Consider the following 18,161-nt stretch of genomic DNA (forward strand, 5'->3'; position numbering starts at 1 on the left):
GCTGGTTTCTGATTTATTGTAGAGATGAGGTCTCGCCAAGTTGCCCAGGCGGGTCTCGAACCCGCGGGCTCAGGCCATCCACTCACCTCAGCCTCCCAAAGGCGCGGGATTACAGGCTGAGCCACTGAGCCTGGCTTATTTTTCTTATTTATGCAGAGCTACATTGGCTGTTCTCTACATGAAGAACATTCCATGTTTTTGTTGTTGTTGTTGTTTGCAGTCTTGCTCTCACCTATTCACCCATTATAACTATTGCTATGGTTTGAATGTGTCCTCCAGATTTCATGTGTTGGAAACTTAATCCCCTGATTCATATGTTGTTGGTATTTGGAGGTAGGACCTTTGGGAGGTAAGTAGGACTAGAAAAGGTCATCAGGACAGGACCCTAAGGATGGAATTAGTAGCTTTATAAGGAGAGAAAAAGAGACCTGAACTGGCACCTTCCCTGTCTCTTGCCATGTGATGCCCTCCACCATATTGTGACACAGCAGGAAGGCCCGCATTGGATGCCGGTACCATGCTCTTGGAGTTCCTGGCTTGCAGAACCTTGAGCTAAATACACCTTTTCTTTTGGATGTATTATCCAGACTCTTGTAATTTGTTATAGCAGCAAAAAATGGAGAAAAAAATAGCAATTTTCTGTTTCTGAAATATTTGCAGTTCTTTGAATGGACCAGGTTCTACTGTGTGTGATGCTTGTTTCTGGTACAGGGAACACAAGGTATCTCCCAATCTGTTTTTTTTTTTCTTCTTTCTTTCTTCCATAACTGATTTACCAGTTTTTCAGGTGGACACATACAAAAAGAGACTACAGGCCAGACGTGGCACCTCACACCTATAATCCCAGCACTTTGGGAGGTGGAGGCAAGAGGATTTCCTGAGAGTAGGGTTTCAAGATCATTCTGGGCAACATGACAAGACCTTGTCTCGACCTTAAATCAAAAAATTAGTTGGGCATGGTGGTGGGGACCTGTAGTTCCAGCTAATTGGAAGGCAGAGACAGAAGAATTGCCAGAATCCAGCAAGTCAAGAATGTGGTGACTGCTGTTAGAATGCAGATGTGATGACTTCAGTCATCTTAGATCTGAGTTACCGTGGGAGTGGAAACCATGCGAGGCAGAGCCAAAGGTGGAAGCTGATGAGGCCCAGACCAGTTGCCTTCAGACTTCTGCAAGCAGAAACAGGATAAACTCTCTTGTTTAATCCATTGTAATTTTTTTCTCCTACTGTTCACGGTTGAACCTCATTCTAGACACCTCCTATATTTCCCTTTCCACCCCAGCTTCTCAGGGAATATACCATGAATCTTCTAATAAGACTGTTCAAGTGAGTCTCAATAGAGCCAAATCTGGCAACCTTGTTTAGAATTGTTCTCCTCAGGCCAGGCACGGTGGCTCACACCTGTAATCTCTGCACTTTGGGAGGCCGAGGCAGGAGGATTGCTTGAGCCCAGGTGTTCAAGACCGGCCTGGGCAACACAGCAAGACCACATTTTACAAAAGATTAACAAAATCTAGCTAGGCATGGAGGCATACATTTGTAGTCTCAACTACTCATGAGGCTGAGGTGGAAGGATCACCTGAGCCCAGGAGATCAAAGCTGCAGTGAGCCATGATCATGCCACTGCACTTCAGCCTGGATGACAGAGCAAGATCCTGACTCAAAAACAAACAAAGTATTGATCTTGGCCAGGATCGGTGACTCAGCCTGTAATCCCAGCACTTTGGAAGGTTGAGATAAGTGGATTGCCTGAGCCTGCAGGTTCGAGACCAGCCCGGGCAACTTGGGGAGACCTCATCTCTACAATAAATCAAAAAAAAAAATTAGCCAGGTGTGGTAGTGCGCACCATGTATTTGTCTTTTCTTCCTCTCTTGTCTTTGAGAGGTAGACATGCCCTTCTCTGAACTCTGCTCAGGGTTTGCTTTCTGGGTCAGTTTCCTTTCCCATGGTTATGGTCTTCCTTAGGTAGGCATTGAGGACCTTCAGAGGATTCTGTTTCCTCTCACCTGGTGTGACCCATGCCCCTCTAATTCCCTTCCTTTTATGTCATCTTTTTCCTTCTACAGTTAGATCTTCCACAGTTAGATGGCTACTTGGAAGGCTGAGGTGGACGGATCGCCAGAGCCCAGCAGGTCAACACTACACTCCAGCCTGGGCGACAGAGTGAGACTCCAACTCAAAAAAAGAAAAAGAATTGTTCTTTTTATTTCTGTGCAAAATATACCCTAGATATGTTTTTATTAAAGACTCAGAACACTTTATTGCTTCATTTGCATGTATAAATGCGCATTTCTCTCTACAAGATTAAAGCTTCTCATACAGAATTGGATTTTATTCATTCTGAAGTATTCAGGACCCAAAGGAGTTTCTCTGCATAGGTGGGGGTGATGGATATTCTTAAAGCCCAGACCAAAAACTATTTGCATCCCCCAAAGGTATTGAAATTTAAAAATGAAAAGGAGCTCAATGTTTCACTGACTTATTTTTCTAATTCTCTCACAAAGTAAATACCAAACCAGGCATAAGGAAGTCTGTGGAGGAACATTTCTCGTTCCCCAATTCCTCTACATCTTTTCATGTCACCTAATTGTATCCAATTGAATGGAGTATGTATTATTACAGGGGTTGTTGTCATTCAAGGATATATCTATGGAGTTCACCTGGGAAGAATGGCAGCTACTGGATTCTACACAGAAGTACCTCTACAGGGATGTGATATTAGAAAACTATAACAATCTGGTAGCAGTGGGTAAGTACAGCTTCCCTATTCAGATTTTGACTGATAAATTGCTTTTCCTTTTTTTGTTGTTGTTGATTCATTTGGGACCTCTGAAGTGCTTAATGATTATGAACTTGACTTTTAGAGGTCAAATGTTCTTATTCACTATTTGGCCCTCACCTCCTAATTATAATCTTTCCCTGGGTGTAAATGAGCAGTTTTATTCTGCAGCTTCTGATCCCTTAGTCTTGTCCCTAAAAGTTTGGCCCACACCCTTTGTGATTTTTCATTAACAGGGTATCATGGTACCAAACCTGACTTAATCTTCAAGTTGGAGCAAGGAGAAGAGCCATGGATAATAAATGCCACAATTTCCAGTCAGAACTGTCCAGGTGTGTGAGACCAGGAAGATGGGCGGTGTGGGAGTGAACCAGTGGTTCCCTGAGGAATGGGCATGTGCAGTGTGTACAGAAACTCTTCTGGAAGTCTTCAACCACAAGAGCTGACTCGGAATGAAATCACGAGCTCCTCAGATAAGGAAACCAGTGTCATTCCATGTATTTGGTCCTTTCTTCCTCCCTTGTGTTTGAGAGGTAGGCGTTCTCTTCTCTGGACTCTGCTCAAGGTTTGCTTTCTGGGTCAGTTTCCTTCTTTCCCGTGGCTATGGACTTCCTTAGGCATTGAGGGCCTTCAGAGGATTCTTTTTCCTCTCACTTGGTGTGACCCATGCCCCTCTAATTCCCTTCCTTTTATGTCATCTTTTTCCTTCCACAGTTAGATCTTAGTGTTTATCTGCAATCTTAACCATGATCTCTTCTGTATCATTGAGTGATTTTACACAACTTATGCTTCCCTTTTGAGTTGTCCATAAGGGTTTGCTTCCCAAATCTGACTGTTAGTTTCATATGTTGTATCTATTGAAATGCTCTTCCGACCGGGCGCAGTCGTTCACAACTATAATCCCAGCACTTGGGGAGGCCAAGGTGAGAGGATTGCCTGAGCCCACAGGTTCAAGACCACCCTGGGCTACTTGGCAAGACCTCATCTCCACAACAGATCAAAAAATTAGTCAGGCATGATGGCACATACCTCTAGTTCCAGCTGCTTGGAAGGCTGAGGCAAAAGGATCACCTGAACCCAGCAGGTTGAGGCTATAGTGGCCGGGAGTGTGCCACTGCCCTCCAGCCTGATGACAGAGTGAGACTCCAACTCAAAAAAAAAAGGCTTCTTCCATCCTGAAGATTTAAGCTTTTGCCTCAGTGTTGTAACATCAGAATTAACATCCTCCTCCTCTTCTGCACCTGAGTCCTGGATTTTATAGCTCTCCTGCAGGAGAGCTTCTCTTTGCTTTTCCAGATGTCATTCTCAGAACAAGAATTGGGAAGGCACTTCCTTCCAAAATTTCCATCCTTCAATTTTCCCATTTCTATTACTACTGCTGTTGTACTTCTTGTCCTGTATTGTGTCCTCTGTTCACCCGCCTTGGATATCTTGTCCCCTTTCTCCTGTACTAATCTCACTAATCTCTTTACTGTTTCTGTTTCTGTTAGTATTTTTTTTTTTAAGTTGGAGTCTCACTCTGTCGCCCAGACTGGAGTGCAGTGGCCGCTCCCGGCCACCGCAGCCCTCGCTGGGCTCCAGTGATCCTTCTGCCTCAGCCTTCCAAGTAGCTGGAACTACAGACACGCACTACCACACCTGGCTCATTTTTAATTTATTGTAGAGATGAGGTCTCGCCAAGTTGCCCAGGCGGGTCACGAACCCGCTGGCTCAGGCAGTCCACTCACCTCAGCCTCCCAAAGGCGCGGGATTACAGGCTGAGCCACCGAGCCCAGCTCTGTTAGTATTTTGTCCTTTGAGAAGTATCCTGTAGTTCTTTTCTCCTCAGTTGTTACCCAGACTACATCAGGGTTATATCATGCTTGGGTAGCTCAGATTCTTAGCAATTTTTGAGAAATCATATTCTCCTTATCTGTTGCTGCTGGATTTGTTTTCATTAGCATTCTAGTCTGAGAAAAAACAAACATCTTAAATTCGTCATTCAACCAAAGTGAAACAATAAGGAATTTATAGTCTCAAATGACAAGCTATCTGCTGTAGGCTGACTCCATAGTGGCTTGCTCCTCCTCTTCATTAAGAAACTTACTGATGTCAGGAATCAAGCTTTCATCTGAAGTCTCCCCATTTGTTACCCTGGGTTGTCCATTAAACTCTCTGCAGTGTAGTCTGGTAGGTTTCTCAGGACCAGATGTCACATACAGACATGGCAAGAACCACTGGAACAAGTTCTGTTTCTTCCTGAAAAGTTCCTCATGCCCTGAGTCTTGTCCCAAAGCCTGCCAGCACATTTTTTTTTAATTCACATGCCAGCACCTGACCCAGTCATGATGTGGAGGACGGGATGGGCTGTGGGAATAGTTTCCTGCCTCTGTGACCAGACTTACGAGCAAGAGAAGGGCGGATGTCTTTACCCATTTAGGACACCAAATGGAAAGAGAGGACATGGTCTGTGGGTTGGTAGAGAACAATGTGTTATAGTCATACCTTTGGATATTCAACACAATATGCCTTCTTTCCAACTGTACATCTTCAGAAATGCTCATGTTAGCATGAAATATGGTCATCCCTTCCCCAAAAGGAGGCAAGTACATATTCTCACCCTGGACCAGAATCCAGTTTCAAGTCCAGAATTTCTTGAGATGTGTGCAATACATCAGAAAGGTATGGATGAGTTGTCTATCCCAAACATACCTAGTGGTGGAGAAGGAACTAGGAAGTTATAAGAGAAATTCCTCTTTTCAGAATGGAAGGATAAAAGCCAGCAATCATCAGTGGTCCATTGCACACCTCATCTTCTTTAGGAAAAGATTATGACAGACTTTTTTGCCTGATGTTGGTATAATTTCTATGGTTAGCCAACTTCACACATCCTGGCATTTTACTTCAAGAGGATGTTCTTTTCTGTTGTCTTCCATGGCCACAGCTGAGATAAACTTTTGAGAGAATGCCCATCCTCTGGGCTGTTTCCATAGTTTCATTCATAGTCCACTTCTGTTGCTGTTAAGTTTTGGAGTATTTAGGGTTGAAAAGTTAAATCAGACCAGACTTGGGGTTCCCTTCAAGACTTAGCAGCCTTCCAGTTCATTTTTTGTAGGGGTTTGTTGTTGTTTTCTGGTGAATTCTGATAAACTAGTAATAAAAACCAAATCTAGACATAGTGTTATCTCAAGACTTCTCTTCTAGCCACTGGTCTTAATATTCTCACCCCCGGCCGGGCTCCATGGCTCAGACTGTAATCCCAGCACTTTGGGAGGCTGAGGCAAGTGGATTGCCTGAACCTGCGGGTTCAAGACCAGCCCAAGCAACTTGGTGAGATCTTGTCTCTACAATAAATTTTTAAAAATTAGCCGGGCATGGTAACGCGTGCCTGTAGTTCTAGCTACTTGAAAGGCTGAGGTGGAGCCAGGCTCGGTGGCTCAGCCTGTAATCCTGCGCTTTGGGAGGCTGAGGTGAGTAGATTGCGTGAGCCTGAGGGTTCAAGACCCACCTGGGCAACTTGATGAGACCTCATCTCTACAATAAATCAAAAATTAGCCGGGCATGGTAGTGCGTGTCTGTAGTTCCAGCTACTTGGAAGGCTGAGGCGAAAGAATCGCCAGAGCCCAGCAGGTCGAGGCTGCGGTGGCTGGGAGCGGCCACTGCACTCCAGTCTGGGCGACGGAGTGAGACTCCAACTCAAAAAAAAAAAAAAGGCTGAGGTGGAAGGATCACTGGAGTCCACCAGGTTGATGCTGGGGTGACCATGAGCGTGCCTCTGCACTCCAGCCTGGGCAACAGAGTGAGACTCCAACTCAAAAAAAAAGAAAGAAAAATGAAATATTCTCACTCCCTCATCCTTGAATTTAGTGGCCTCACTTTAAGGCACAAACCATAACCTGAATCTTTCACCACCTTTGGAATGAGAATGTTTAGCAGGAGGTTCTAAAGAAATAGGAAAACTAATGAAGTTCCTACCACAGTGATTTGTTTCCTTTTTTTAGATTGAAAATATAGTTTATTTAAAAAGCAAATTAGAGATAAAGAAAGAGGAGATTCACCTCTCCAAGTTAGGGAAAGGGGCAAAGCCAAGAAACATGGCGACAGCTGTTGCTCAAAGAGCTCATGACCACATCAGATTCTATTAAAGCAGTGACCCACAGTGATCGTTTAATGAGTTGGTTAAGACTGTGCCTGATAGGCCGGGCACGGTGGTTCAGCCTGTAATCCCAGCACTTTGGGAGGCCAAGGTGAGAGGATTGCCTGAGCCCGGGGGTTCGAGACCAGCCTGGGCAACTTGGTGAGACCCTGTCTCTGCAATAAATTACAAAAAAAGTAGCGTGCGCCTGTAGTTCCAACTACTTGGAAGGCTGAAACAGAAGAGTCGCCTAAGCCCAGCAGGTCAAGGCCATGAGCGTGCCACTGCACTCCAACCTGGGTGACAAGAGTGAGACTCCAACTCAAAAAAAAAAAAAAAGGACTGTGCCTGATGAAAGCTATCCAGACCTCAGCCTCCTACTGGCTTTTCCTTTACTCCAGTTGCCTATTACTTTCTTCATCATAGCACTGTTCTGACCTCACAGATGGACTTGTACCTTCTCTTCATCTCCTGCTCAGCCTTACATATAATCTCCTCCAGGGCTGTCCCCTAGGTGGTCTCATACAGCTTGTCATTCAGTATGTCTCATGTGCTGCTGACTCTCACCTTTTTAACTGAGCACTGAATATGGAACTGACTGCCTACTTGCTGTCTCCTTTTGGATATTTGATTGCTATCTCTAATGTTATAATATCCAAAACAAAGTCCTTCCTTTTTCTCTAAACATGTTTCTTTTCCAATGTTTTTTATCTCTAAAGAGCAGTGCCACCTTGCTATTCAAACTGTTAATTCCTCATCTTATCTCAGCTTCCATATCTAATCCCGTAGTACATTTTTTAGTTTTCTCTCCAGATATGTTCTAGATTTCCTCAACTAGAAAAGTATAGTCCAAATAATTATCATTTCACCCTGGACTGCTATGATGGCTTTCTAATCTGTTTCTTTGCCCTTTTCTTATGCATATGTACTTTTCTGTAACAGCTAAACTGCTCTTTTAAAAGCGGAAGACTAATCAAGATGTCTTCTAATTAACCTTCAGTTAAAAGGCAAAATTTTTGCTGTGGCCTTGCATAGTTTGGTTCTGATTTCATTTTGTTCACTCAGTAGGTTTTAGCTAACCTGGCCTTTTTCTGTTTCTTTTTCCTGTTTTTTTGGAGTTGGACTCTCACTCTTTTGCCCAGGCTGGAGTATGGTGGCATGTTCACGGCCACTGCAGCCTCGAGGTGATCCTTCTGCCTCAGCCTTCTAAGTAGTTGGAACTACAGACGCACGCTACCACGCATAGCTAGTTTTTTCTATTTCTTAATCCTTGTCAAGCAGGTTCCCTTCTCAGGAACTTTGTACTTGGTATTCCTTCCGTTTGGAATGTTAGTTTTCTTATGGCTTACTCATTCTCAGCTTTAAGGTCTCATTCTCTCTGTACCCAAGTGTCTTCATATCCTACCAATTTATTTTTTAGTTAAGTAAAATCTTGCAATAATAAAATTCATATATAAAATAATCAGCAATCGACTCCTACGTGCAGGCTAAATTTTTTAAATCTCTATTTTAAAAACAATCTTTGATACTTACCTGGCAGGGGAGATACCATGATCACGAAGGTGGTTTTCCCAGGGCGAGGCTTATCCATTGCATTCCGGATGTGCTGACCTCTGTGATTTCCCCAAATGTGGGAAACTCGACTGCATAATTTGTGGTAGTGGGGGACTGCGTTCGCACTCTCCTCTAGAAAAAAAGAAAAACAAACAACAACAAAAACAAAAATCTTTGGGCCGGGCTTGGCTGGCTCAGCCTGTAATCCCAGCACTTTGGAAGGCCGAGACGAGTGGATTGCTTGAGGCTGTGGGTTCAAGACCAGCCCAGGCAACTTGGTGAGACCTCATCTCTACAAATCAAAAATTAGCCAGGCGTGGTAGCATGCACCTGTAGTTCAGGCTATTTGGAAGGCTGAGGTAGAAGGATTGCCGAAGCCCAGCAGGTTGATGCTGGGGTGGCCAGGAGTGTGCTACTGCACTGCAGCCTGAGCAACAGAGTGGGACTCCAACAAAAAAAAATAAAAATAATAAAAACAACTTTTGGTTACTGTTAATTTTCTACCAGTTTTCATGAGGATCTGTTTTGGTTTGGTTTGATGCTTGGCCAATACTTCTTTTGAACCAGTGTTATAGGCTTATTACCAAAAGAGAAATACTCACTAAATGGCAAATCTAAAGTTCTTTAATCATATCAGTTTTATGTTTTGATTCAAAAAGTATGTTTTGTTTTGGGTTTTCTCCTAGAAGACTGGGAAGAATGGTACCAGGAAAGTCAAGATGAGTTTGAAAGTATTGAGAGAAGCTTTGCTTATAATGTGTTCGGAAAACTTCATCTGAGCAAAACCCATGTTTCTTCAAAACAAAGACTCCATAAGTATAACACACATGGAAGGAGTTTGACACAAAACTCAGGTTCAAGTAGAAGTTATGCAAGAAAGAATCCTGGTAAGTTTCATGGTTATGAAGAACCATATATTCTTAAACATCGAAGAACTCACAGCATAGAGAAAAACTGTGTGTGTAGCGAATGTGGAAAAGCTTTTCGTTGTAAATCACAGCTCATTGTACATCTCAGAATTCATACAGGAGAGAGACCTTACGAGTGCACTAAATGTGAAAGAGCTTTCAGTGCCAAGTCAAATCTTAATGCTCATCAGAGAGTTCACACAGGAGAAAAACCCTACTCATGTAGTGACTGTGAGAAAGTCTTCTCTTTCAGGTCACAGCTCATCGTCCATCAGGAAATTCACACGGGAGGGAAACCCTATGGTTGCAGTGAATGTGGAAAAGCCTACAGTTGGAAATCACAGCTTATTTTACACCAGAGAAGTCATACAGGAGTGAAACCCTATGAATGCAGTGAATGTGGGAAAGCCTTTAGTTTGAAGTCACCGTTCATTGTCCACCAAAGAACTCACACAGGAGTGAAACCCCATAAATGCAATGAATGTGGGAAAGCCTTTCGAAGTAAGTCCTATCTCCTTGTTCACATCAGAATGCATACAGGGGAGAAACCCTATCAATGCAGTGACTGTGGGAAAGCCTTCAATATGAAGACACAACTCATTGTACATCAGGGAGTTCACACAGGAAACAATCCTTATCAGTGCAGTGAATGTGGGAAGTCCTTTGGCAGGAAGGAACAGCTCACTGCACATCTGAGAGCTCACGCAGGAGAGAAACCCTATGGATGCAGCGAATGTGGGAAGGCTTTCAGCAGCAAGTCATACCTTGTTATACATAGGAGAACGCACACAGGAGAGAGACCTTATGAATGTAGTTTGTGTGAGAGAGCCTTTTGTGGGAAATCACAGCTAATTATACATCAGAGAACTCACTCAACAGAGAAACCCTATGAGTGCAATGAATGTGAAAAAGCCTATCCTAGGAAGGCATCACTCCAGATACACCAGAAAACTCATTCAGGAGAAAAACCTTTTAAATGCAGTGAGTGTGGGAAAGCCTTCACGCAAAAGTCATCTCTTAGTGAACATCAGAGAGTTCATACAGGAGAGAAACCATGGAAATGCTCGGAATGTGGGAAATCTTTCTGTTGGAATTCAGGGCTTCGTATACATCGGAAAACTCACAAATGAAAAATCAGAGTGATGAGATAAATGTTACAAGCTTTCTTACAGAGGCTGATGCTCAGGAGACTTTAGATGATAATATAGACAGGATTTATAAGCAAAAGGTCCTAAAACTACACTCATGTCAAAAAAGTCACATAGGAGAAAGACCAATCATATTTGGAATGAGTACACTAAGGCTTTCAGAAATAAGTTGCAAGTCTTTGTAGACAAGAGAGTAATTGAAGGAATGAGGAACAGTAAATATACCAAATATAGTAGCAGCATTATGAAGATTCAGATAATTCATACTGAAAACACCTTATAAATTTAATAAATCAGGAAAGCATAACATGGAAAGTCACATTCCATAACTGAAGCTATGTTTTTGTAAAATAGAATAGAGAAAATCTCAATTATCAACAGACTTTTTAATGGTACAGTATAAAGTTTTTTGTTTTAACATGTAAATAAAATCATGGTCAGGAAAACTGCAAGGAGCATATTCTGAAAATTAAGGGTTATTTAGAGTGACTTCCCTGATTAACACTGAATAGCATTTTTAAAATTTGGGGTATTTTATTTTTTAATGTAACTTGTAATATCTATATCTCTCTATATATTTGATAGTTTGTGAAATATGCCTCAGTATTCTCCACATTAAATACTAAATATCAGCATTGTCTCTTTATTAGCAATATAGCTTAAATAATGTGACATAATAAATGAAAGGATATAGTTCTCACTCCAGGTTTTCTTATTCAGCTGTCTGCATAATCTGGCACTTATTACAGGCTGCTGCTTAAGGGAACTCATCATAATGAACATTTATTACATTTTAGCAGTTCAGTGTCCTTTCTCCATTGTTTGATCTGAGCACCCTTGTTTTCTCTGGAGAAATACCTCCCCTCTCTCGGGTGCTTCCTTGTGATAGTGTCTTTTAGGTATCCGTTCCACTAGTCACAGGTGAGCATTATACCCATTGTTGGATAATGGTAACCTCTTTTTCAGGATTTTGAGTCTAATTCAGTCACACATGAACCAAAAAGGAAATGTGGGGATTTATTTATTCCTGTCCTAGAATTCTGTTGAGACCATTCATTAGTTCTGCTAAGTTGATTCCCAGAATAACTTTGGATACTATCCCATTTTGAACCTGGTTCTCTGACCACCTGTGTGTTTCCTCTTATCTTCTCAATAAAAAAAAAAAAAGTCTATTTGTTGCTGTTGTTTCTCTTTCTTAATTGAAGAAGAATGAGTTTTTGTTTTTTATAACCTAAAGTATTGATACGTTTTTGTGCTGGAGTAGCATGTAGTTAACAAACTTAAAGAAAAATAGGATATGTGATTCAGGTTTTTTCCTGAGACAAAATCAGATTCCTGTTTATATTCCAAGATAGGAACTTTTTAGCCCATCATATGAAATAGCATTATTGTTTATGTACACCTAGAATCTTGTAGCCCCTGATGGTATGATTTTGGAAACACTGAAGAACTGTGACCTTATATGAATTTTGAATTTACGAAGAAATCTGAGACAGGAGATGAGATGACTGATTTGATTATACCATTTTAGACTATAAGAATGATAGGATTTAAGCCATAAAATCTCTGCACAAGGCAGAGTATCAAACTCAGCTACTTTCTGTGACATTGCTGAAGTAACTTCTTATTTGTGGGGTTGAGGTGATGGTAATCAAATAGTACATTTGGTTTGGTGAATTTAAAAGTCAGTCTACCTCAGATTCTAAGTCCCTTCTGTAAACATGCATTGAAAAAGCTGTCCCTTGGTGATTATAATAGGAACATTTGAGAGGAACCTGAGGACTCAGCCTAGCAAACTCTTCTGTTATACTTTGTTCTGTGTGTCCTTCATTTAAGGAAATAGACTAGATCTTGGCAGTATATGAAATTCAAACTTGAGTGTCCATAAATCAACTCTTGTTGGAACATGGCCAAATGTATTTTTGTATTATCTGACAGCTTTTGCACTACAATAGCAGAATTGAGTAGTTGTGGCAGACACTGTATTGCCCACTCCTGATGAAGATAGAGCTTCTCCCCTTTTAGGTGGCATCTCGCTCTGTCATCCAGACTGGAATGCAGTGGTGTGATCATAGCTCACTGTAACCTCAAACTCCTGGGCTCAAGCAATCTCCTGCCTCAGCCACCTGAGTAGCTGCACCTACAAGCTTGTGCCACCATACCTAGATAATTTTTTAAAAAATTGTAGAGAGAGAGGTCTCACTGTGTTGCCCAGGCTTTTCTTCAGCTCCTGGCCTCAAGCAGTCCTCCCACCTCAGCTTCCCAGAGTGCTAGGATTACAGGTGTTAGCCACCATGTTTGACCTGAATGATATCTTTGACCTTATATCTTATCATACTACTGCGATCTGATGCTCCAAAATGGAGTTCTGACACAAGGCTTATGAATCTTTAAATCTCATCTAGCAGTTATTTCTCAGGACATCGTTACTACAGTCTAGTAGGCAATTTGCACCACATGTAACCCACCACACAAATTCAACAATACCTTAATTGTTCTATTCTGTTCTCAAAACAAAGAGCCCGCTATGCCCTCAGAAGTCATCACAATGTCACATGCCTATTAAAGTTTATAAATGAGCCTATTAAAGTTTATAAGTGAGCTGGGCACAGTGGCTCTTTGGGAGTTGGAGGCAAGAGGTTTACCTGATCTTACAGGTTCGAGACTAGCCTGAGCAACATGGCCAGACCTCATTTCTATAATAAATAAAAAACTTAGCTGGGTGTGGTGGCGCATGTCTGTGGTTCCAGCTACTTGGAAGACTGAGATGGAAGGATCGCCTGAGCCCAGCAGGTTGAGGCTACGGTGGCTGTGAGCATGCCACTGCCCTCCAGCCTGGGTGACAGAGTGAGACTCCACCTCAAAAAGAAGTTTATAAATGCATACAGACTGCCACTTGTTTGCAGACTGTCCTGTAAGTAACAGTGTAAGCAAGATTTCAGTTTTAAAACTCATGGGGAAAATTGATTAATCACTTGGGACTGCAATTCCTGCATCAAAGGCAGAGCCATCAGTGGGCATAAAAGGAGGAAGGAGGAAAAGTTCGCCCTCCCACAAAAGGAAAGAACAAGGAAACTTGTGTTGGACACTATGTGCAAAGTATTTATATTTGCAACGTGCTCCATTTTTAACTTGTTTTTTAGAGGTAGGGTCTTGCTGTGTTGCTGGAGTACCGTGGTGTGATCATGGCTAACTGCAGCCTTAGACTCCTGGGATCAAGCTGTATTCCCTCTTCTGCTTCCTCAGTAGCTGGGGCAACAGGTGCACACCACCATTCCTGGCTACTTTTTAAAAATTTTTGTGTAAACAGGGTCTTTCTCTGTTGCCTAGGCTTAGTCTTCAACCCTTAGCCTCAAGTAGTCCTCCCTCATCCTCCCAAAGCACTGGGATTACAGGCATGATCCACTGTGCCTCACGCCGGAAAGTAATTTTATTACTGGAAATCCACACGTTTGTTTTGTATCAAATTAGATGGAAAACCTCATTTTCCTCTACTAATGATTGGTTTAGGAGTCATGTATCTGTGGACCTACTAATATATATAACTGAAGTCTGCTGGTTATTTTCTTTTCTTTTTTTTTTTTGAGTTGGAGTCTCACTCTGTCGCCCAGACTGGAGTGCAGTGGCCGCTCCCGGCCACCGCAGCCTCGCCTGCTGGGCTCCAGCGATCCTTCTGCCTCAACCTTCCGAGTAGTCAGAATTACAGGCACGCGCTACCACGCCCGGCTGATTTTTTGATTTTATTGTAGAGATGAGGTCTTGCCTGCCCAGACGGGTCTTGAACCCGCGGGCTCAGGCAATCCACTCACCTTAGCCTTCCAAAGGCGCAGGATTACAGGCTGAGCCACTGAGCCCGGCTGGTTATTTTCTAAGAGTGGTATTTTTCTTTCAAAGCAATACATACAAGATTATTTGCCTGTTTCTCCCTGCTTTTTTATATTGATGTGTGATGATGTGATCAGCTTGTGGCGAAATCACACTGGAAAGGTGGCAAAATCCTGGGTCCTTGAAAACAATAGAGTTCTGATACAACCCTGGAATTACTATCTTCCAAACATAGTGTAGAAAAATGTCCTTTATACCACTTTTAGTTGGGGATTCTTTTATTTGCATTTAAAACTATTCAGATAAAGAAGTGGAATCAAGATACAGATTTTTTTTTTTTTTTAATTGGAGTCTCTCTCTGTCGCCCAGACTGGAGTGCAGATTCATGGCCACCCCAGCGTCAACCTACTGGGTTCAGGCGATTCTTCCACCTCAGCCTTCAAGTAGCCAGAACTACAAGCACGCACTACACCTGGCTAATTTTTTGATTTATTGTAGAGACAAGGTCTCACCAAGTTGCTGAGGATGGTCTTGAATCCGTGGACTCAGGCAGTCGTCTCACCTCCTAAAGTGCTGGGATTACAGGCTTGAGCCACCGAGCCCGGCCAAGACACAGATTTTTTTAACTTTACGAAAATCAGTAGAGCTCACTTCTGTAAGCTCAGCACTTTAGGGGGCAGAGGCAATTGGGTTGCCTGACCTCAGGGGTTGGAAAGCAGCCCAGGCAACATGCAATAAAAAAAAAGAACAGCATGTCTGTGGTCCCAGCTACTTGGAAGGCTGAGGCGGAAGGATCACCTGAGCCCAGCAGGTCAAGGTTGCGGTGGCCATGAGCGTGCCACTGCACTCCAGCCTGGGAGACAGAGTGAGACTCCGACTCAAAAAAAAAAAAAAGTAAATGGAGCAATGCGAGTTTAAAATTATTAAATACAGATATAAGCCGGGCATGGTCACTCATGTCTATAATCCCAGCATTTTTGGGAGGCGGAGGCAATAGTATTGCCTGATCCCAGGGGTTCAAGACCAGCCTGGGCAACGTGGCGAGACCTTATCTCTGCAGTAAATAAATTAGCTGGGCATGGTGGTGTGCACCTGTGGTCCCAGCTACTTAGAAGAAGGCTGAGGTGGAAGGATCACCTGAGCCCAGCGACTGTGAGTGTGCCACTGCATTCCAGCCTGGATGATAGAGTGAGACTCTGACTCATGGAAAAAAAATTATATATACATACATATGTATAAAATTTCAGATATAAGACAGAACCTTAAAAAAAAAGAATAGGAACATTAGGAAACAAGCATATTTTACATAATGACCTGACCTTTCATGGGAAGGTGCAGTCAACACCAAGTGGATGATACCTTTTGTGTCCATGTAGTATTTTCCGGATGCGCATTTGGCAGGTTCAGCTCTGTAGTACTTGAAATATTGATGGCGTTGTTGGAACCCAGTGGTTCTCCCTTTCTGTGGGATTCATGACTATTGTGGAATGCTGTCCTGTTGCTTCGGGGTCACTTCTTTTACATCTTGTAAATGACATTTTTGAAAATCATGGCTGGCTGCACCTGTAGTCCCAGCTATTCAGGGGGCTGAGGAGTGTGAATCCCCTGAGCCCAGGAGTTTATGGCTGCAGTGGGCTATTATCGTGGCACTGCACTCCAGCCTGAGTGGCAAGAGTGAGACCCTTTCTCTAAAAAATAAAAATAAAAATCATGCATACACATACTGTGTATATGGCATAACCCTATTGTCACATATGTCTATAATTTCACTTGCATGGGCACCAATTATCAACTTGTGGCAAAAGAACAGAAAGAAGAACTTAAAAGGTGAAGGAAAGAAGAGAAATGTCAATGTTGCTGACAAGCCAATAAAAGCCCATAGTACAATCTTCTGAGAGAAGGACATCCTTGGCCTGAGAATGGAACAGGGACCAGGGGTTCAGACCCATAAGGGAGGAAGGTTTAGTCATGCAACCAGATAAGCCATTGAAGCTTGAGATGGTGACTGAGAGGGAATTCTAGAATGAATAGCAGAAGAGGGAGATGCATATTTTTTGTGGTTCATCCTAACCTTCCCCTTCTAAGTTTTCCTAGGAAGAGAGGCCCACTGGAATTCTGGAGGAGCTGCTCTCCAGATTTGCGTGAAGTTGTGAGGAAGAAGTGGATTCATGTGGCACAGAGAGTATATTAGAGTGGACACAGATGTGCCACCCAGATTCTTCTTTAAGGACTTATTACTCCAGCTTCTGTGAGTGACATCAGTAGGCAGACTCAAATGTATTAGCTCCTTAAAATCCTTTTAGGGTCTGGGCATGGGGGCTCATGCCTATAATCATGCCTATAGCCTTCCTATAATTTGGAAGGCTGAGGTGAGAGGACTGCCTGAGCCCATGAGTTTGAAACTAGCCTGGGCAACTTGGTGAGACCTCATCTCTACAATAAATCAAAAACTTAACCAGGCATGGTAGCATGCTCATATAGTTCCAGCTACTTGGAAGACTGAAGTGGAAGGATCACCTGAGCCCAGTGGGTCAACGCTGGAGTGGCTGTGAGCGTGCCACTGCACTCCAGTCTGGGTGACAGAGTGAGACTCAGACTCAGAAAAAAATAAATAAAATCCTTTTAGGGTTTTCCTCAGTTGCACAGAACCACTTGGCATAAAAGCATTCTTCTCCCAGGGTGCTATCCTACATCCAATGACTAATTGCCAGGTTTGTATAAAGGCCTAGCCATTTTGGCCCATTGTAGAATAACTCGAATGGGCCATATGTGCTCCAGAGCCTCTATGGGATTGGCTGAGGCTTTGTCAAGCCTGCATTGCAATTCAGCTTCTCCCTCTGCCCATTTGCCTTCCTCCCTGAGACGTTGACCTTGAATAAATGCCTTGGAGTTAAACTCTGTCTCAGCATCTGTTTCTAGAGATTTTAAGTTGTAACAGGAAGAAATAAATTCATGTAGCTACACATTTTTGCAAAAACCATTAAAAATTATTAAACCAAAACATGAAATTTGCTACCTAAGGGGATGGGTGACAATTGAGTAGAAAGGAGGGTGATGGGACTGGAGTAAAGGGGGAGTAACAATAATCTCAGTATATCCTTTTGTATGTTTCTTAAATAGAGTACTCTAACTATATAGCCTCATACTTAAGAGAATATAGAATTACTGAATTCTAGTTAGAAGGTTTGTTTTTCAGTGATATGGGTAAGCAATTCTAACACTCATGTGTTCTAGGGCTAAACAAGTTGTGTGGAAAGGGGAGCCACTCACTTTCATAGATTTCGAACAGGGAGCCCCCCTATGGTGTTGGACTGGAATTGAAAGTATCAGCATGAACTCACAATTATGTGTGTATAGACAGACATACAAACACAGACAGTACACATGTTATTTCCTAGCACTCTCTTGAGAGAACCAAGAAGCAATTACATCCAGGAAAAATAAGCACACCTGTTCCTCATATCCTGTTGTCTAAATACTATTCTCCACTAAAAGAAACTGGAAATTTTTGGAGAAATGGCTGATTCTAAGGTTGAGGCTAGGAAAATACAAGATGAGATTGGAACATTTTGCTGTGCCAGAAACTAAAGAAGTACTCAAAAAATTATGGGGACTGCTGGGCACAATGGCTCACGCCTATAATCCTAGCACTTTGGGAGGCTGAGGTGAGAGGATTGCCTGAGCCCATGGATTCGAGACCAGCCTGGGCAACTTGGCAAGACGTCATCTCTACAATAAATCAGAAAAATGAGCCGAGCTTGGGGATGCATACCTGTAGTTCCAGCTAATTGGAAGGCTGAGGTGGAAGGATCACCTGAGCCCAGCAGGTCAA

At 42.7% G+C, this 18,161-nt stretch overlaps 1 protein-coding gene across 3 annotated transcripts in view; it reads left to right on the forward strand.

Annotated features, from left to right (window-relative positions):
* ZNF26 (zinc finger protein 26) overlaps nt 1-11,676 on the forward strand; it is a 24,305-nt gene extending 12,629 nt beyond the window's left edge. For 2 of the 3 annotated variants that reach the window (XM_021715003.1, XM_008063052.2), the window contains exons 2-4: nt 2,624-2,750; nt 3,017-3,112; nt 9,135-11,676. In XM_021715003.1, coding sequence (XP_021570678.1) covers nt 2,651-2,750; nt 3,017-3,112; nt 9,135-10,486 — 1,548 coding nt within the window. In that variant the 5' untranslated portion in view covers nt 2,624-2,650 and the 3' untranslated portion in view covers nt 10,487-11,676. The remainder of the gene's footprint in view (nt 1-2,623; nt 2,751-3,016; nt 3,113-9,134) is intronic. The other variant, XM_021715004.1, reaches the window with a different exon arrangement.
* Nucleotides 11,677-18,161: the final 6,485 nt, after the last annotated feature.

The sequence above is a fragment of the Carlito syrichta genome, unplaced genomic scaffold (genome assembly GCF_000164805.1).
Source record: "Carlito syrichta isolate Samal-C Ts95f unplaced genomic scaffold, Tarsius_syrichta-2.0.1 Scaffold306507, whole genome shotgun sequence".
NCBI lineage: Eukaryota > Metazoa > Chordata > Mammalia > Primates > Tarsiidae > Carlito > Carlito syrichta.